General features: G+C 39.0%; 1 protein-coding gene across 1 annotated transcript; it reads right to left on the bottom strand.

Moving 5' to 3' along the window:
- Positions 1-2834: 2834 nt before the first annotated feature.
- On the bottom strand, positions 2835-21219 carry LOC128659249 (gastrula zinc finger protein XlCGF58.1-like). Its single transcript, XM_053712926.1, has 2 exons — positions 20976-21219; positions 2835-4742 (listed from the first exon to the last, which is right to left on the bottom strand). Exons 1-2 carry the CDS (start codon positions 20986-20988, stop codon positions 2941-2943), a joined length of 1815 nt encoding a protein of 604 aa, XP_053568901.1. The 5' UTR covers positions 20989-21219; the 3' UTR covers positions 2835-2940.
- Positions 21220-21604: the final 385 nt, after the last annotated feature.

The raw sequence follows: 21604 nt of genomic DNA, 5'->3' as shown, positions 1-21604 counted from the left end.
TGGGCCGGCATCTAAATTGAGATTCTTGCATTTCAAATAAAGATACCAAGAGAATCAAGAAAATTTGATGATAGAAGTAAATTAGAAAGTTGCTTAAAATTGCATGCTCTATCCGAATCACAAAATAAAAAATGTGGGATGTATAAAAATAAAGCATTCCGTCTAATGGTGTAAATACAACATGTAACGTTACTAATGGTCTGTTGTTTTCAGTATGTTTGGCTCCCTACATTACAGAGCCAGGGTAATCTAATTATTACGTCTCTGAAGAAGTCAGAATGGATTGTGTCTATATCATATTTCAGTGCAAGATGTGATGTGTGGTGCAATTTCTATAAAGGGCTGCTGGTCTTCACCATAACTAGAACTGTGTATCAGTAAGTTATACCATACTGTGGTCTCTCTTTATGGCACCTGGGATCTCATCCTACTTTATGTTCAGACCACCATGCTACTGATGCACTATACCCCTAAGAGTCTCTGTTCAGGTATTACAGTTTATAGAGTAGACCATGAAGTTCTGTCTAGCTTACAGATATACCAGCCAAATGTACTTATGCTATTCAGAAGCAACTGAAGACTCTATCCAGCTCTAGCTTTCACTACAGGCCATCCTGTTTCCTATCTGTGTCTGCTATCTCACTGTGGAATTCTATGGTTGACTCCACTTTCTGACTTTTGCTTATCCAAAGCCCATATTTACCACTGCCATCTGTGTTAGTATTGGTTATTACTGCGTGTGCATCCTGGTGTCTTTTTATATCCTACTGATTGTTGTCTATGCATCCTACTAACCAAAATCTGTGTTCCAATTGTTAATTTCTGCCATTGCCATTTGTGCATCCTAATGACTTCAGCTGTCATCATATGAACACTGCCTGTACATACTGCTTGCCATTTTCCATCTGGGTATCCTGTTGACCATTACTATTTGTCTTCCTGCTGCTTATCACTTTCTGTAAGCCCTGCTGACCATTACTATTTGTTTTATTTGCTGTTCATCACTTTCTGTAAGCCCTGCTGACCACACTGAGATCTGTATTTCCAGTAGCCCATATATCACATTATGGCCAGGTGATTTACTGTCTTGGCAAGGCATTTGGCCTAGTCTAAGGGAACTCCCATATTGCCTTTAATTGGTATATACTAGTCCACACCATAGTGAATTAGGCAGAAAGGGGGTAAACCAATGACTAGTCACTCATCTCTTTTCCTCCTGTTGAAAGATGGCCAATCTTGGACAGAGAGACAAAGCATGAAGTAGAGAATGTGGCTAAGTGTTCTACCTTCTTTTCTTTGGATCCTTGACAAAGCCGAATTGAATGGTGAATCATACGCTGGCACATCTGTATCACCAGGAGAGGTAGTCATGTAACACAACGTTGCCATTTTTATGAGAGTCGGCATTTGTTGAGACTGCACTTGATATACGGTCTCCTGACTGTAAACCTCGGTTGTGTTTTACCATTTGACTCCCTGAGTAACTGTTTATTCTTTTTATAATTTATTAAATGCCTTTAAAAGGAGTTCTAGTTTGATTTGAGTGATTTTAACTTGAGCTTGAAACTTAGAGCTATCGTAGCTCTTTTAAATGAGAGTAGTGATTCATCATAAGAAAATTTCTAATTTGCTATATATACAGAGTAGCGCTATGGTTTGCTGTTTTGTTCTCTTTGAGGTGGAAGCTAATGCCCTGGAGGGATTTGAACTGAGCACAATTTTTAGAGCTAACATAGTTCTTCTAAGTGTAAATAATCAATGATAGCACTTGTGTATAACTAATACCATACAGTCACACTATGGTTGCTCCATTCTCTTTTATTCGAGGTGTAAATATAGAACTCCATCTACAGAATCCATGTTTATCTTTGGAAGTTTGGAACAGGGTTGATTCTTTTTCACTTTTTATTGTTGCACTGCTGACCCTGTGTGTTAGGAAGTTAGACAGCGCTATTTTAGAGCACAGGACACCATAAATGCCATATTAATTAATATATCTCTGGTTCAAGTCACTAAGACTTATTTTTAACCTGCATTCTAAATTCTTGTTTTAATTATGAGATATAGTTACAGCAGCAGCAAAGGACTGCCACATTACTGTTGTATATTAACTCACCATTAATGCACAGAATACACTGTTCTATATTTAACCTTAAACTAAAATTATTAGGCAGAGCTAGAGCAGAATGTCATAAGTGCAGTATGGTATTATGCCACTGACTTTCATCAGGCCTCCCCATCAGGCCAGATTTTCAGAATTACCTTGGATGAGAGCAGGTAAACCATGTTTACTAATTAGCTTATTATTTCACCTGTGCCCAAGTTCAGATATCCTTAAAATGTGGCCTGTTAGTAAGGCCTGAGGACAGGTTTGAAAACCAGTGCATTATGCTAATTCATAAAAACTCACAAGCACTTACTTTACTAGGCTTCCTGCCTGCTGCAACTTCTTGGTCATCAGCGTCTGAGGATGTGAGGGGCTGACCTCAAAATTTAGACTCCTGGCCCAATTCAAGCCCTGATCCTTGAGCATTTGTTTGTGTGTGTGATGAATGTTGTCTTCAGGGGCTATTGGTTCCTTTGGATACCTTAGAGCTATATTTCACAAGATAAATATTTAATAAAGGTGGAATTTTTTTTTAGCATTAGTGGCTCCCTGTGTGGTGGCTGCGAAATTATATTTTACAAAGTTATGTTTAGCCCCAATGATTATGTTCAAAGAACAGCCTTAAACTAACACTTTAGTTAAAAATAGCTTTTAGCGAAAGAGAGAATATAATTTGAAGTTTCTTTATACAGAGAATGGGTAAATAGATATTGACAAATCAACAGCATTAACGAAGACAGAAAAAAAATCTCTTTTATTGTTACATTTCCTCTATAAACTCAACAAATGGAAGTATGTAGCATTATTATAAGAACAAAATAATATTACATGGACTACTTATGTAAATTTAGATGACACTGCAAGCTTTGATTACTTGAGAATGCCCTGTCACACTCCGTACACACATACTTTCCCCCAGTATGTACAGGCTGATGGGCTTGGAGCATGGACTTGAGACGGAAACATTTGCCACATTTGTTACAGACAAAGGGCTTCTCAGCTGTATGAGTCTGTTCATGAGCCTTTAAACCTTTTTTAGTAGAATAAAGTTTTCCACAATGCAAACAAGCAAATGGTTTTATTCCAGTATGAGTTTGCTTATGCGCCTTAAGATTGCTCTTCAACAAAAAACATCTACTACACTCATCACAGGCAAAAGGTTTGAGTCCAGAGTGTGTCATATGGTGGTGTCGAAGATACCTTTCTGATAGGAAGGTTTTACCACACTCTGTACATGCAAAGGGCGTCTCTCCAGTGTGAATTCGAAGATGAGAATTTAGGGACCTCCTTTCTCTGTATTGCTTGCCACATTCTGTACAGGCAAATGGCTTTTCACCTGTGTGAATCCACTTGTGCTGGCGAAGTGCGTGCTTGTGACTGAATCGTCGGCCACACTCACCGCAGGCAAAAGATTTAATCCCAGTATGCACAAGCTGGTGTGAGGCCAGATGCCTTTTCAATCGAAAACATTTTCCACACTCCAGGCAAGAGTAAGCTTTCTCTCCTGTATGAAGTAGCTGGTGTGATAATAAATTTGCCTTGAGACTGAAACGTTTCCCACACTCTGTACAAACAAAAGGTTTCTCGCCAGTATGCACACGTTGGTGTCTGATTAGTTCAGCATTAGTTGCAAAGGTTTTTTCACACTCTGTACAGACAATAAGCTTTTTTCCAATATGAATTTTACAGTGTAAAAGAAAGTTTGAGTTCTGGGAAAAACTTTTCCCGCATTTTTCACAAATATAAGGCTTCGCGCCTGTGTGAATTCGCTGGTGTGTGTGAAGCCTGTCTTTTAACCGGAACGATTTTCCACACTCTGAACATGAAAAAGGTTTCTCCCCAGTGTGAAGCCTCATATGTTCAACAAGGGTAACGTTAGTTCTGAACCGTTTCCCACACTCAGAACAAACAAAAGGTTTATTTCCCTTGTGGATGCGCTGGTGTTCCTGACATTTGAATTTATACAGGAAACTTTGATCACACATGGAACAACAAAAAGGTTTTTGATTAGTATGAACCCACAGATGAGCAAGGAGAATCGTAGTGTTTGAGAAGCATCTCCTGCATTCAGTACATCTAAACTGATTTCCTCTGTGAATCCGTTGGTGTAGAAGAAGATAAGCATGTTCCCAGAATCTTCTCTTACATACTGTACACACAAAAGGCTTTACAATTGTATATCTAAGATAACGCATTTTCACATTTTGTACAGTCTTTTTGTAGTTATTTTTTATAGTTAATTTCCTTTTTTTATTCTGCACGTTTGATTCAGTTCCCTGCATACGAACACAGTTTTTTGTCTCCATATGAGACCACCAGTGGTTTGTTAGACTATGTCGGAAAATAAACTGTTTCTCACATTCTATACAAGTATATGGCTTTAATTGCTTCTGTGCTTTTGAGGCCTTTTCTGTAAGGTTTCTTTTTGAAATTTGGGATTCCTGACAATCCAACCATTGTCTCTTTTGATACAGACTTTTATGGCATTCAGATGACTCTTTCTTCACATCAAGGTTTATCCTCTTAAGGGTTCTTTGTACATCACTATTTTTTACTTTTACTTTCTTCTGCTGTTTTGAAGCGCTAGACTCCACAGAACTTTGGCTCCGTGTTTTCATCTTATCCGACAAATTTTCTAGAAATAAGAAGAGAAATCTAAATTATTATTTTTGTCTTTAGGTATCACATCAAAGTTGTACTAAAATAAACATAATAAAACACCTAAATACATAACTTTATGTCCTGTAAAAAAAATAAGAAGTAATGGAATAGTTCTTGAAATTCAACTACCCTTTATCCTCACTTTCCTTACGTGTTCTCCTCCCCACTCAGCAGCCTTTTATTTGTTTTTTTCTTCCCCTAGAAGCAGAACACTACAGCCAATTTGTAGCTGTAGCGCTCACTTCTAATGAGGATGAAGGCACAAGCTCACACTACAGTGTATTGGGTCACTTGTGCACAGGTTGAGATAAGAAAGCATGCACATCTTCAGTCTCAACCAGCAGAATGGTACAGCTTCTGTAATGTTCTGCTTCTGGGGAAGAAAAAAACAGCTGATGAGTGGTGGGGAAGAAGTGTAAGGTAGGGATGTGCATTCAGCAGTTTTGTTAGCTACTGAATATGGAAGAAGGGGGCCCCTCGCAGCATTCTGCTATTTCCAGATTGGATTTCTTCTTGTGAAATTGTAGCACCCCAAGATCTGGATTTGCACAGATCTTATTGTGTTGCACTTTCACAAGAAGAAATCCGGCTCCGGAAACAGATAAATGTTGTGAGCCTCCACCTTCTCCTGCATTTGGCATCTAACAAAACTTCCAAATGCACATTCCTATTTGTCTGTAAAATGTTGTCTTTATTTTATTGTTTCTCCATTGTACTTTTATCTTTGTACCTATGGGCAGCGCTGCAGAATCTGTTGGTGCTTTATAAATAAAGAATAATAATAATGTAAGTGAGGGTAAGGGAGGTTTGATTACAGGAGATTGTCATATATTTAATTAACAGAACTTTATTTTTTATTTTTTTACAGGACAGGTAGGCATTTAAATGCTTCAATGTACATTGCGGCCTTTGGGAGCATGACAAGCCCTTTTCATTATGCAGGGGGATCGCAGATCAAACACTGTTTTTTGGGGTATTCCCTGCACTACAGTTCGGGGATCGAGGGTGGGCTAGTGGGGGGCACTCACAGGCTTCATGGGAGTGCTGGTGATATCGCAAAGAGGCAGAATAAGGAAGCTTAGTGTAGCTGAAATGAGCTGGATGGGGGAGGGTTTTCAAACCCTCAATCTCAGCTCCTTTAGCTACAAACCTCCAAGACCCCTCATTTGAAAGAGAACCACCTGCTGATCTTGGAGCAGTACTACAACAAAGAAAAATAAAGTGGGGTAAAACCAACAAACACATGGGGATTTTCTTAGGAATAGGACATTATATGACCAATAAAAAAAAAAAATCGTATGGTATGCCCTGAGACCCCCAATAAAGTATATTTTCTAGTAGTCCCTTACTTAAATAAACTAGAAATTATCAAACAAATAAAGGTTTAGCAACGAACGGGTTAAAGGACCATTACACTCAACATTTTAACAATGCATATCATGTTTCTTTATTGAAAGTATAACGCAATACCTATTCAGTATTTATTTTGCTACCATTTGCTGTAAAATACATCTGATAGGTTTACATCCGCTTGCTCCCAGGAAGGCTTAAGTTAATACTTTTAGCTAATTTACTGTTTAAAAGGATATGAAACACATTTTTTTTTCTTTTATTAAGACAGAACATGCAATTGTAAGCAACTTTCTAATTTACTCCTATTATCAATTTTTCTTTGTTCTCTCTCTTGGTATGTTTTGTTGAATGAACAGCAATGCACTACTGGTTGCTGACTGAGCACATAGGTGAGCCAATGACAATCAGTATATATATGTAGCCACCAACCAGCAGCTAGAACCTATAGATAGAGAGAAAAGCAAGGGGCCCAAGACAGAGCCTTGCGATACTCCAACTGAGAGAGGCATAGGATCACAAGATATGTTGTTAAAGGAAACTGAAAACGAGCGGTTTGACAGATATGATGCAAGCCAGGAGAGGGCTGTGTCTCGGATGCCAAATGAAAGTAGTATTTTTAGGAGGAGAGGATGGTCAACTGTGCCAAAAGCTGCGGACAGGTCAAGGAAAATTAGTAAGGTGTAATGGCCTTTTGCTTTAGCTGATAGGTCGTCACTTTAGCAAGAGCGGTTTCTGTTGAGCGTTTAGGGCGGAAACCAGATTGTATGATGCTTGAATGTGTCAGGAAATGTGTCAGCGGTGAGAGATTGGTTAAAGAGATGAGTTAGGGTAGGGGTTAGTGAAGCAGAGAGAGAGAGAGAGAGAGAGAGAGAGGGAATAAGTCTTGAAGGAATAGGGTCAAGTGGGCAGGTTATGAGATGAGCCAAGGATAGGAGTGCAGAGACTTCTTCCTCTGTTACATGAGGGAAGTAGCATAGATTTTTGTTAATAGAAGGGGTGGGTAGGATTGCTTGGTTTGAGGGATGTGAGGTGCAGATCTCTTTTCTAATGGTGTCAATTTTATTTTTGAAGTGATCAGCAATAATTTGAGCAGTGAGGTTGGTAGTGGGCGGGGCAGGCGGACGTAGAAGGGAGTTAAAGGTTGAGAACAGCTTTCTGGGGTTGGATGCGTGAGATGACACAAGTTATTGTGTATATATAATTTATATTTACATATTACATTTATATTAGAAAATATATGTTTAATTACCTTTTTAATAATTTATTAATAAACCCTTAACGACCACAACCTGTATGTCGCTGGTCGTTAAGGGTTTTCTTGGTTATAATAGCGTGGGGGGTCTCGCCGTGACAGGACTATGCTATTACACCCTCCCTCCTTCCTGCTGGCCCCCTGAAATAGCGTGGTCTCGCAAGCGGAATCAGTGCTTAATTACCATAAGGGATTGACTACTCCAATCTTGTTCTTTAACTGCACATGTGCAGTTCTGGGGGACAGGGACATAAGTGGAAAAGAAAAACTTAAAACAATATATAAAGTTGACAAAATAAAGCAGCCGTAGTGATTGTGAATTCTCTGATATATAAGTAGGTTATCAGAAAATAAAAAGTATGGTCTCTGCGCATCCTATTTATTCCTGTAAAACATGGAATACAAAATATAAATTTCAGCTTTGAATTATGGAACAAAATTGCACTGATCATACTGCCCTGTCAACACAGTGAACCTAAACACACACTATTGCTGTACATTCACCAGAGTTTAAATTCATTTGAATCGGCCAATTCCTTAAAGGGCCATAATACCCAAATGTTTAAACACTTGAAAGTGATGCAGCATAGCTGTAAAAAGCTGACTAGAAAATATCTCCTGAACATCTCTATGTAAAAAAGAAAGATATTTTACCTCAAAAGTTCCTCAGTAGCCACCTCCCATTGTAAAGGATTTCTAAGCAGCAATTTAGTGTGTCTGTCCTAGGACAGCTTAGGGGATGAGCCTTGTGAACTCTCATATTATTTCACCAATCAGGTAAAGGAAGCTTACTATGAAATCTCATGAGAGTTAAGTCAAATCTCATGAGATCACAGTAAGAGTTCATGACCTCAGCACTGCTGATGCTGATTGGCTGCTGTTCATTTCTTCATTTTTTTTTATTTTTACCTGCAGCTGGGAGCAGGTGAAGTATAACTTTTTACACAGAACTTACTCTGCTGAGCTGAGGAGATTGTGAGGTAAAATATCTTCCTTTTTTACATAGAGATGCTCAGGTGATATTTTCCTGACAGCTTTTTACAGTTATACTGCATCAGTTTCAAGTGATTTAGCATATGAGTATTATGTCCCTTTAAGTGTTTTATGTTTCAATGGCATTCTAATCCATTACAAATATGGTTCTTTGACTTCGTAAAGGGGACTTAAATATACAAAATAAAATGTTCTTATGTGCTATATGCATAATAAAATGCACAATACTAAAAGGCTCTGTGTGCTTAAAGGGACAGAAACTAAACATCTCTTTTATGATTTAGATAGAACACACAATTTTTTTTTTTAATTTTTTTTTAACTTTTATTTGTAATCCAAGAAAAGGTCAAAAAACAAATATAAACATCGGCTCACCACAGATCAAAAACTTAGAACTAGGGCTGAGCTGGAAAATTCCGGCATTGCCCTTTCCTGGTACTTTCACACTCAACTTCAACATTATCTGACGACACATAAAAAACCGCACTACATTACTAGGAACCTAACCACCTTCGAGTCCCTGTGTCTACTCCCGCACACACCTAAACATATGATCTCCATTGCCTACCGCTTGCTTTCTTCACATACTGACACCCCACTGCCTACTTACACACGACAATGGAATAGAGAACTTAACCTACCCCTGACAGATAAAGACTGGGGGAAAATATTCAGAGCGCACGTAAAGACATCAGTCTCAGCAAAAGTACTGGAGTCTAACTTCAAATACTTGTCAGGATGGTATCTCACCCCTGCCAGATTACAAAAAAATTATAAACAGACAGATGGAAGATGTTGGCGGGGAATCAGGTACCCTTCTACATATTTGGTGGGGTTGTGACGTTGTAAGACCGTATTGGTACTTAGTGATGGCTACCATGGAGAAGGTGGTCGGGACCTCACTACCTAGGGCGCCCGGCCTCCTTTTGTACCATGACCTTCCCAAATTTAAAGACAAGGCCACGAAATACCTTTTCTACCTAATGCTCAACAGTGCGAAATCCCTTATCCCCAAAAATTGGAAGAGTACGAACGTGCCTACATTGAGTGACTGGGCCGACCAGGTAGACAGATACCTCCTACTAGAGAGATTTAGATTCATGAGAGACGACAGGATAGAAATCCATGAATATATGCTGGAGAGGTGGAAACAGAGTGGGCCGGACCGCAATTAGATGGCCTAAACCCTTATGGACAAAAGAGGCACAACAGACCTGCTGTCTACAACATGGTCTGGCATAGAATCTCCCCCTCCTTCTAAGAGACGTGTTTGATTTAACTTCCTTACCTCCTGCCCCTCCTCTCTCCCCCTTCCCAATTACCCCTCTCCCCCTCTCTCCTTCCCTCCCACCCCTCTCCCCTTCCCCCCCCCCCTCCTGGGGTTGTTTTTTTTTTTTTTTTTTTCTCTCCTCTCTTTCCCTCCTTCTTTTTCCACATTTCTCTCTTCCCTATCTTTCTTCTCGGACATGGGCCTGCCAGTTGCCCTATGACCGACGTTCAATTATCTTTTCTGATTAAAAATTGTTACACAATTATAATATTGCTATAGTACATCGAGAAGAACATGAACGGGCTTTCAGATTCTTATATGGACTCTTTGTTATACCTAGCCCACTCATTGTTACTTTATCTTTATGCAACCAATTGTACTCCATGGAGTCACCTGTACAAGTATTCCTGTATTTCATGACTTTTGATGCACGTATTTTGTGTATTTTCTGTTTCTCCTTCAATAAAGCTTTGAAAAAAAAAAACAAAACAAAAAAAAACAAAAACAAATATAAACAGCTTTAAACACATAGCATAATCCATAAATTATACATAAGTTCATTCTTATAACACTGTATTTAGCTATGCATACAGATATATTTTAACTAATCTACATATTGATATATCACATTCAGCTTACTTATTGACATTACTTGGAGTTTTTTAATTTTCAACCCCCCCCTCCTGGACCCTCCCCCAAACCCATACCCCTCCCGTGCGGAGAAGCAGCTCATCAAGGGAGAGAGAAAAAAAAAAAAGGGAGGGGGGGGGAAAGGGAAAGAAATCAGCTTGGATGTTAGTTCTCTTTTAGTATTTACCAGTTCCCTAATAAAACAATTTCTGTATTTCTGAAAGGAAAGATTATGTGGTTCATTTCAGATACGGGAAAAATTCTTAAAAAAACCGCCCATTTATCAAAAAATCTTTTAATGTCCTGATCATTATTTATATCTGCATTTCTTTGATCTAAAATGCATTGCTTTTTCATGCAGTTTTTTATCTCAGAGATACTTGGGATTACACAGCTTTTCCACTTTTTGCAAATTAAATATCTAGTAGCAAGAATGACAGAGATTACCACTTTCTCATCACTCTGCCTACCAGATTCTTTAAGACAAAATATTATCTGATATAATGTGAGTGAAAGATTAGCTATTTTGAGCACATTCTTGAACCAGTATTCCACCCTGGCCCATAAATTTTTAATCTTTGGACAGTGCCAGAACATGTGGATTAGGTCAGCTGCCTGAAGTGAACATTTTGGACATTTATAAAATCCCATGTTGGCACATTTGAACCCTCTCTTAGGGGTAAAATATGCCCCATGTAAGAGTTTGACGTGTGCCTCTCTCCAGGTTGCAGATAGTGTTACTTGCGAAATTTTCTTAATTGATAATTGAATAGTGTTTATTTCAATATTGTTTTGTGGAATTAATTCATTCCAATAAGCGACCAAATTTGCCCGTATCGAGACTCCTTTATTTGTACTCAGAAGATGATAGCACGGTGCAATTGACATATGACCATTCCTTGTCAGAGCTAGCCAGCTCTCCAATATGCCCAGTTCCCATTCCCAGCCCACTTTCTTAACCAGATCTTGGACAAAATGTCTTAGTTGCAGATATGCAAAAAAGTCCTTATTAGACAGATCAAAATCTATTTTTAAGTTCTGAAATGTTTTAATACATTTCCTTTCTTTGTCTATAATTTGAAGTACCTTTGTTAGTCCAGCCGTATGCCATTTTCTAAAAACTTCAGAGTCTAAGCCTGCTTGAAAAGTAGGGTTGCCTATTATGGGTAAAATATAGGAAGCTCTATTATTAATTGCTAAGGAAGACGCTATCTTATGCCAAGCTTTGAGTGGGTTGAAAATGACTTTAAGTTTTTTGATTTCTGCTGGGATTTCTTTAGGCTCTAAGTGCATTAATGCAGCTAAGGAGTACGGATGACAAACACTAGACTCAAGATCATTGTTCAGTACATAGTTATTAGCCGAAATCCAATCCACTACATTTCGTGCTAAAAAGGAAAGGTTATAAAACCTTATGTCAGGTAGAGCAAGACCTCCACTTTCTCTTGATAACGAAAGTTTCATAAGAGAAATCTTTGACCTTTTGTTTTGCCAAAGGAACTGAGTAAGAGAGGTGTTGATCGATCGGATATCCTTTCCTAAGAGAGTTAATGGTGTATTTTGAAGTATGTACAGTAATTTTGGAAGGAGGACCATTTTGAAGAGAGCTATCCTACCAGAGAGTGATAATGGGAGTTTTTGCCAGGTCAAAAGTTTTTCCTTAATTGTTTTTACTACCGGGGGAATATTCAAAGCATATAAGTCCGACATTTTTATCGGGATGTGAATCCCTAAATATTTAAAGGAATCTGTTACTTGATGAAAAGGAATATTCAATATGGAAGTATTATTTTTCCTGAGCCAAAATATCTCTGACTTAGCCATGTTGACTTTATAGCCAGAGAATGAGCCAAATTGTTCCAATATCTGAAAAAGTTTTGGTAAATTCAGTTTAGTGTTTGCCAGGTAGAGCAGCAGGTCGTCTGCATATAGACCGATTTTTATTTCAGTGCTACGAATTTTTATACCTTCTAAAAGATGGCGGATTTTAATTGCCAGAGGCTCAATGGAAATATTAAATAAGAGCGGGGAGAGAGGGCAGCCCTGCCTTGTTCCTCTACCCAAAGAGATAGGAGAGGAGATGGTATTATTTACTATTAATTTTGTAGATGGCTGATTATAGAGATTTCCGACGAATTCAAGAAAGTTCCCCCCGATACCAAATTGCCTTAATGATGTTTTAATATGTTCATAATATACGGAATCAAAGGCTTTTTCAGCATCGATGGAGATAATGGCAAGGTCAGGTAAGCCCTCCCCCCCCGCTATATGAGTGAGAAGTAGCCTCGAAATATTCTATCACGAGCAATGCTTCTCTTATTTTCGCAGCTGAATTACGGTTATTTAAAAAGCCTGCTTGATCAGTGTGTATGATTTCTGAAAGGATCCCTTGAAGTCTAGATGCTAGAATCGCAGTGAGAATTTTATAGTCGGAATTTAAGAGAGCAATTGGTCTGTAAGATTCTTTGCAGGACGGATCCTTTCCACCTTTTAATATCAAGGTTGTATATGAGCTAGAAAACGAAGAAGGAATCACATTACCATTTGCAAAAAAACTATTGAAAAGAATGCAGAGATGTGGGGTAGCTTCACTAGACAAGATCTTATAAAACTCACTAGGGAGACCATCTGGACCTGCTGCCTTATTTGTGGAAAGCTCAGATATTATTTTTTCTATTTCCTCTATAGAGATGGGAGCATTTAAACTATTAGACATTTCTAATGTGATTGTGGGGTGTTTGAGGTCCCTCCAGAAATCTAGAGATTTCTGTGAGTCACTTGTTTTATATGAATACAGCTCTTGATAGTACTCAAAAAATGTGTTTAGAATGTCATCCGAATTTGAGATTTGTAACCCTTTATCTTGCAATCTATCTATTACAGGTTGTTTTTTCTCATTTTTAATTAATTTGGCTAACATCTTACCCGACTTATTCCCATATCTATATAGCTGCCTTCGCAGTGTCCCAAAACAATTCAGGCCGATTCAAAAATTCCTTGTTAAAATGTACATACTCCTTGTACTTATTTACGAGCCAGTTCTTAAATTTTATCTCTGCCATTAGATAATAAGGAAAGAAAAAGCGCGATAAAGCGGGACGTGGGCGTGAAAGCTGGAACTCAAAAACAATTGGTGCATGGTCTGAGAGGAGAATTGACAGTATGTCTGATCTTACCCCATTCATTAGCATGCGTTCATCAATTAAAAACAAATCGATTCTAGAAAGAGTTTTATGCGCCTTCGAAAGACAAGTAAAGCTCTGGCTAGAGGGATTTTGATGTCTCCAGACATCTCGCAATGATAGATTTTGCATAATTTTTTTAAACAGCTTATATTCTAAATTATCCTTTTTTTGTTTCAGTTGTTTAACATCTCGCCTTAATCTGTCAATTGGGCTTTGTGGTGCCATGTTGAAATCTCCACCCATAATCAGGCACCCTTCCGTGTAAGCTAGAAGTTTAGATTGAAGAGAGATCCAGTAATTTGGATAGAGTATATTAGGGCCATATGTATTGCACAATGTATACATCTTCTGAGAGATCTTTATTTTCAGCATGACATACCTCCCCCCTGGGTCAGCCTCAAAATGTATCACTTCAGAATCAATTTTTTTCCCCAATTAATACTGCTACCCCCCTCTTTCTCTTAACACTAGGTGCAAAATATATTTCCTTTACCCAAGCTGACCTAAGCTTCAAAGATTCTTCCGCAGATAAGTGAGTTTCTTGAATGAAACCTATGTCAGTCTGGATTTTCCGGAGCTGAGTAAGAATTGCCTTCCTCTTAATTGGGGTAGATATACCACCTACATTCCATGACACAATTTTGCATTTATCACTGCCTGTACTCATTTATATCTCAGGGAATAGGGGGCAGAGGGAAGAAAAAAAAAAAAAAAGGGGGGGGGGAGGGGAAAGAAAAAAAAAGGGGTCCTCAATTTTGAAAAGCAGAAGAAGAGATTCCTCTTCATTTCTTTTGATACAAAATGAATATATGCCCTCTCCGCACCGGAGGGAATTAAGGACTGCGACTCATGTCTGAACAGCCATCGTTCTCCCTTGACATAGAAAGCAAAAAAAAAGAAAAAAACCAACATATTATATTTTATCTGAGGCCTTCATGTTTTAAACCTAGTATCATCTAACCGGGGAATTCAGTGTTTTGTAGAAGCTTTCAGCTAAGTGAGCCTCCTCAAAAAAATGAAAAACTTCATTAACTTTGACCTTTAATTTATATGGAAATATTATAGTTGCCTGAAATCCTTTCTGTATAAACCTAGTACAAATGGGAGCAAGCTCCCTTCTTTTTGCTGCGGTGTCAGCAGAAAAATCCTGGAACATAAGGATTGTAATACCTCCGACTTTAACTGACTGTTGTTTACGATAGTACTGAAGTAAGGTGAGTTTGTCTTGAAAATTTAGCAATTTAGCTATAATGGGTCTAGGTTTAGTTCTGGCTTTGTTCCCTACATGGAATGAGCCTAACCTATGCGCTCTCTCCACTGGGATAGGATATGAAGTAGGTGGCAGTTTTAGAATTTTAGGCAGAGTTTCTGATACAAAGTCAACAAGGTTGTCATATTGCTGTTCTTCTGGGAGTCCTATGATTCTTATATTATTTCTCCTAGAGCGATTCTCTAGATCCTCTAGCCTATTCTGTATTTTTTGTAAATTAGTATTCACAGATTCTAAATTAGAACTATGCGTTATTGTTAGGTCTTCCAGGTCCGAGACTCTTTGCTCGGCTTCCTGCAGTCTATTGGAAAATTGGCGACTTCCTGTGTTAAAGATAGGAAGTCTTGTTTGATTTCAGCTCTAACAGCTTCAAATTTGGGAGAGAGTGCTTCAGATATATTAGCAACAAGGTTTTGCATATTAATAGGTTCTTGTGCCACTAGTGGAACTGACTGCGTGTCCATGCTTGTCTCTTGATTACCTTTCATTTTCCTGTCTCTCTGCCTCGCTGCCATGGCCGGAGAAAGGGTTTTAGGTGAAACGTGAAATTTTTTTTATCCATGTGCCAATAAATAAGGAATTGTGGAAAAGATAAAAAAAGAAAAAGAAAAGAAAAGTTGAGCCAAAAATTCGTGAAAATTAGTGCAAAGCCAGAAGTGTTTGTGAGTTTAAATTGAGAGCGAGAAGCGCTACCAAGCTGACATGTGAGGGTAGGTATGTGTAAGTGACGACCGAGTGTGGGGAGAGAGAGAGGGAAGAAAAAAAAAAAAAAAAAAAGGGGGGGGGGAAGAAGAAAAAAGAGGGGGAGAGTGAACAAACTAGTGATACTTAATTAATTGTGCAGAGAGGTCCGGCCACAGATGCGAGTACCAGAGAAAAGATATGTAAAAGACATATCATCAAATCCACCAGAGCTAATAGTGGTAGTAGGGTCACAGCAAGATATTGCCAATAAGGCCAACAAAAGTAACCTAATTACTCTACTTTAAATAAAGCTCTAGTGCTGTCTAGAGATAGAGAGGGATATACCCTTAGTCACGGGGTTATCTATAAAAGAAAAGCTTATGAAAACATGACCCAGAAATTATTTCAGCTGTTTAAGGGCGCGATCCGATATCGATCGCAGTTTGCGGCGCAAGCGAGGGAACCGGCGTCGCCCGCAGTTTCAGCTCGCAACTCGAGCCATCCCATATAAGTCGCCGTCAGATGCTAACGTGCCGTAAGTCTGACAAACCAGCGATGTCCAGAAATCTGCGTAAGTACAAATTTCTGGCGTCGCCAGTGACTTGCGCCACGTTAGAATCTGCCGGCGCCTATAAAACCTGACTAAAGTCTAAAACACCCGCACTGTCTAACACGCCTCCCTAACATAGCCCGCACTGTCGAACACGCCTCCCTAACATAGCCCGCACTGTCTAACACGCCTCCCTAACATAGCCCGCACTGTCTAACACGCCTCCCTAACATAGCCCGCACTGTCTAACCCTCTATCCGCTATCCCCCCTCACTAGCCTAACAATAAAAATGCTATTAACCCCTAAACCGCCGCTCCTTTACCCCGCCGCAACCTAATAAAATTATTAACCCCTAAACCGCCGCTCCCGTACCCCGCCGCCAGCTATATTATATCTATAACCCCCTAAAGTGAGCCCCTAACACCGCCGCCATCTATATTAAAATTATTAACCCCTAATGTAAGCCCCTTACACCGCCGCCATCTCTATTAAAATGATTAACCCCTAATTTAATCTACCTACCCCGCCGCCAGCTATATTATCTATATTAACCCTAAGTATATTATAGTTAATATAGGTATTACATTATATATATTAACTATATTAACCCTAATTATATTAGGGTTAATATAGTTACTATAGTATTTATATTAACTATATTAACTCTATCTAACCCTAACTAAATTTATATTAAATTAATCTAATTCATTTATAAACTAAAATGTTCCTATTTAAATCTAAATACTTACCTATAAAATAAACCCTAAGATAGCTACAATATAATTAATAATTACATTGTAGCTATGTTAGGGTTAATATTTATTTTACAGGTAAATTGTTAATTATTTTAACTAGGTATAATAGCTATTAAATAGTTATTAACTATTTAATATCTACCTAGTTAAAATAATTACCCAATTACCTGTAAAATAAATCCTAACCTAAGTTACAAATACACCTACACTATCAATACATTTAATAAAACTACTAACATCTATCTAAAAATACAATTAAATTAACTAAACTAAATTACAAAAAAAATCAAACACTAAATTACAAAAAATAAAAAAAAGATTACAAGATTTTTAAGCTAATTACACCTATTCTAAGCCCCCTAATAAAATAATAAACCCCCAAAATAAAAAAAAATTCCCTGCCCTATTCTAAATTAAACAAATTTCAAAGCTCTTTACCTTACCAGCCCTTAAAAGGGCCTTTTGTGGGGCATGCCCCAAAGAATTCAGCTCTTTTGCATTCAACAAATACAATCCCCCCCCCCATTACAACCCACCACCCACATACCCCTATTCTAAACCCACCCAAACCCCCCTTAAAAAAGCCTAACACTACCCCCCTGAAGATCTCCCTACCTTGTCTTCACCACACCGGGCCGAACTCCTGATCCGATCCGGGCGATGTCTTCCTCCAAGCGGCAAAGAAGAATTCTTCCTCCGGCGACGTCTTCCTCCAAGCGGCAGCAAAGTCTTCATTCTTCCGGCGGCATCTTCAATCTTCTTTCTTCGCTCCGCCGCCGCGGAGCATCCATCCCGGCCGACTGCTGAACTTGGAATGAGGTACCTTTAAATGACGTCATCCAAGATGGCGTCCGCCGAATTCCGATTGGCTGATAGGATTCTATCAGCCAATCGGAATTAAGTTAAAAAAATCTGATTGGCTGATTGAATCAGCCAATCAGATTCAAGTTCAATCCGATTGGCTGATCCGAACAGCCAATCAGATTGAGCTCGCATTCTATTGGCTGATCAGAACAGCCAATAGAATGCGAGCTCAATCTGATTGGCTGTTCGGATCAGCCAATCGGATTGAACTTGAATCTGATTGGCTGATTCAATCAGCCAATCAGATTTTTTTAACTTAATTCCGATTGGCTGATAGAATCCTATCAGCCAATCGGAATTCGGCGGACGCCATCTTGGATGACGTCATTTAAAGGTACATCATTCCAAGTTCAGCAGTCGGCCGGGATGGATGCTCCGCGGCGGCGGAGCGAAGAAAGAAGATTGAAGATGCCGCCGGAAGAATGAAGACTTTGCTGCCGCTTGGAGGAAGACGTCGCCGGAGGAAGAATTCTTATTTGCCGCTTGGAGGAAGACATCGCCGGAGGAAGAATTCTTCTTTGCCGCTTGGAGGAAGACATCGCCCGGATCGGATCAGGAGTTCGGCCCGGTGTGGTGAAGACAAGGTAGGGAGATCTTCAGGGGGGTAGTGTTAGGCTTTTTTAAGGGGGGTTTGGGTGGGTTTAGAATAGGGGTATGTGGGTGGTGGGTTGTAATGGGGGGGGGGGGTATTGTATTTCTTGTATGCAAAAGAGCTGAATTCTTTGGGGCATGCCCCACAAAAGGCCCTTTTAAGGGCTGGTAAGGTAAAGAGCTTTGAAATTTGTTGAATTTAGAATAGGGCAGGGAATTTTTTTTATTTTGGGGGTTTATTATTTTATTAGGGGGCTTAGAATAGGTGTAATTAGCTTAAATATCTTGTAATTTAGTGTTTTTTTTTTTTTTGTAATTTAGTTTAGTTAATTTAATTGTATTTTTAGATAGATGTTAGTAGTTTATTAAATTTATTGATAGTGTAGGTGTATTTGTAACTTAGGTTAGGATTTATTTTACAGGTAATTGGGTAATTATTTTAACTAGGTAGATATTAAATAGTTAATAACTATTTAATATCTATTATACCTAGTTACAATAATTAACAATTTACCTGTAAAATAAATATTAACCCTAACATAGCTACAATGTAATTATTAATTATATTGTAGCTATCTTAGGGTTTATTTTATAGGTAAGTATTTAGATTTAAATAGGAACATTTTAGTTTATAAATGAATTAGATTAATTTAATATAAATTTAGTTAGGGTTAGATAGAGTTAATATAGTTAATATAAATACTATAGTAACTATATTAACCCTAATATAATTAGGGTTAATATAGTTAATATATATAATGTAATACCTATATTAACTATAATATACTTAGGGTTAATATAGATAATATAGCTGGCGGCGGGGTAGGTAGATTAAATTAGGGGTTAATCATTTTAATAGAGATGGCGGCGGTGTAAGGGGCTTACATTAGGGGTTAATCATTTTTATATAGGTGGCGGCGGTGTAAGGGGTCAGATTAGGGGATAGATAAGGTAGATGGCGGCGGTTTTAGAGGCTCACAGTAGGGGGTTAGTTTATGTAGATGGCGGCGGGGTCCGGGAGCGGCGGTTTAGGGGGTAATAACTTTATTAGGGATTCGGGGGGGGGGGGGGGGGGGGAGCGCGGTTGACAGGGAGATAGACATTGCGCATGCGTTAGGTGTTAGGTTTATTTTCTAGTTAGTTTAGGGAGTTACGGGGCTCCAATAGTCAGCGTAAGGCTTCTTACGGCTGCTTTTTGTGGCGAGGTGAAAATGGAGTAAGTTTTCTCCATTTTCGCCACGTAAGTCCTTACGCTGCATATTGGATACCAAACTGCGCGGGTTTGGTATACCTGCCTATGGCCCAAAAAACTGCGGGCGACGGCAGAAATATACGCGCGTAACTTCTAGGTTACGCCGTATATGTGTTACCAAATCCGCGCAAATATTGGCGTCGCCGGCTTTTGCGGGCGACGCTTTATATCGGATCGACCCCTTAGTGTTTAAATCATCGTCTTATAAACTGTTTCTCTGCCTCTAGGTGTCTTCCTCCTAAGCCCCTTTTTATCTTGTTACAACCACTGTCTAAATCAAAACAATTTTGCCAAAACTTAACTCAGATATTAATTCTTATAAAGCATAGACAGATAATCAGCTAATATCTTTAAATCAATCAACAGCCTAGAATATATTGTTTCAGTTCAACATCCAGAAAATATATAGAACAGCAACTTCTGCTTAAAAGATTAAATTCTGAGATGTAGATACATAGATACAGCACAAAACTTAGGATTCAATACCAGGAGAATAGGTAGATTGAGAAAATATCAGTAACCTTATTTATAAAACAAGCTAATATTTCATGAGTTTGAATAGGTCATATTAGTTGTTAAGGATAGGAACATACAGGAGCAGCCCACAGCATATGATTAACAAAGTAGTAAGTTTTCTTAGCCTGCCTTTCCTACACAGGCACTAATATAGAATGTCTATTAAGGCTGTTCACCTTCCTCCTGTCCTCTTTCATGGAAGATATAGTTAGCTGTTAAATTAAATAGGACCAGGGGGGTCTGAAAAGGCCTAAAAGACAGCTGCAAATATAAATTCACAGTAAATTAGTTTTTTAACTACGTAGCTTAACTGTAAAGGTTAGGGCCCCTTTATCCCTCTTTTCTTCTTCTCTTCCCTTCTCCTCCAAAAGAGGATCTCAAGCCCTATATTCAGGAGCCATTTATATATTGGTCCAAGACTCAGTTGTAACAACGGGATTGGTTATTATATTTTTTATAGAAATCTCTGCCAGGCTATGCTACCAAAGTTAGCCAATATTGTAGAAATATTCTTACTGCTTTTGTAAACTTTGGGGTTTAGATAAAGCTAAGGCCTGTATAAAGTGTGTTCATGCCATAATCTGACACAATGAAATATATTGAAAAAGGAAGGAGCAAGAAACTCAGAAAAAACGTAGAGGAGAGAAAAAAAAGGAAAACAGTCTACAATCAACAACCAATGGTTAACTGCATCCATATGTTGAAATACTGCACATTTTAACCATATGAAAAATATCAGCCTTTTATGACTTCACAATAAGCAGCTATTTTCTTTTCCTCTCTTGAATAGTCTTAAGTCAGTACATATTTTCTTTTTGACCTTAGTATCTTAGGGAAGTAAAAGATTTGTCCGTTTAACAGTCTCAGTCAATGGCAGCAATTGATCCCAGTAATCTTTTAAAGAATCTTATTTGGTATCCTTTCCATTCAGGATATCCCTAACTCTCTCCAGGTTACACAGCTTGTCCCCTCTGGAAGATTATATCAGGTAGTCCAGCCGACGTGTAAGTCAGGTATATGTTATTGAAATAGAAAACTCACCCCCTGCGTGCATGCCAGCTGTCCGCCGTCTCCGTTGTTAGACACTGCCTCCGGTGAGAACTTGTCCCAGAGTGAAATCAGCTCCTCCGCTTCCTGTTCGTCCTTCCAGGAGGTAACCAAAGCTAACTCCCCTCTCGCAGCACCGGTGGGAGGGGAGAAGCAGCACTGGACCAACACCACAGCCAGCCAGACAGGAAGCTCCTACACCGGACCCAGCTCCCTCCCACGCAGCACCGCTGGGGGAGGGAGGAGAACCAAGAAAGAAGCCGGGGCACGACTCAGCAGCTGAGCCCACACAGGGCAACGGGTAGGCTTAGATTGAGATGGAAAAAAAAATTACAGATTTTATCCGGCAGGGTCAGCTGGCACGCAGGGGGGAGAGAGATTATTTAATCAAACAGCGGAATACCAGCAGGGGTAGCAAGGGATTTAGAAAAGCAGGGTAATATGTTCCACTATAAAGTAAGAGAGCGTATAATTACTACCAAACAAAATGAGGGTCCAGGTAGTTAAAATTAGCAAACATCAGTGGGATGATAGGCCACTGAAGAAGGTTCCGGATCAGTTTTTTCTTGACTATCCGAGACTGTTACCCCAGGGCTTGGGGTAGGGCGCGAACAAACCACCGC

This window comes from Bombina bombina, chromosome 5 (genome assembly GCF_027579735.1).
Source record: "Bombina bombina isolate aBomBom1 chromosome 5, aBomBom1.pri, whole genome shotgun sequence".
Lineage (NCBI taxonomy): Eukaryota > Metazoa > Chordata > Amphibia > Anura > Bombinatoridae > Bombina > Bombina bombina.
The sequence above is the reverse complement of the archived record's forward strand: the minus strand, read 5'-3'. Positions and strand labels throughout refer to the sequence as shown.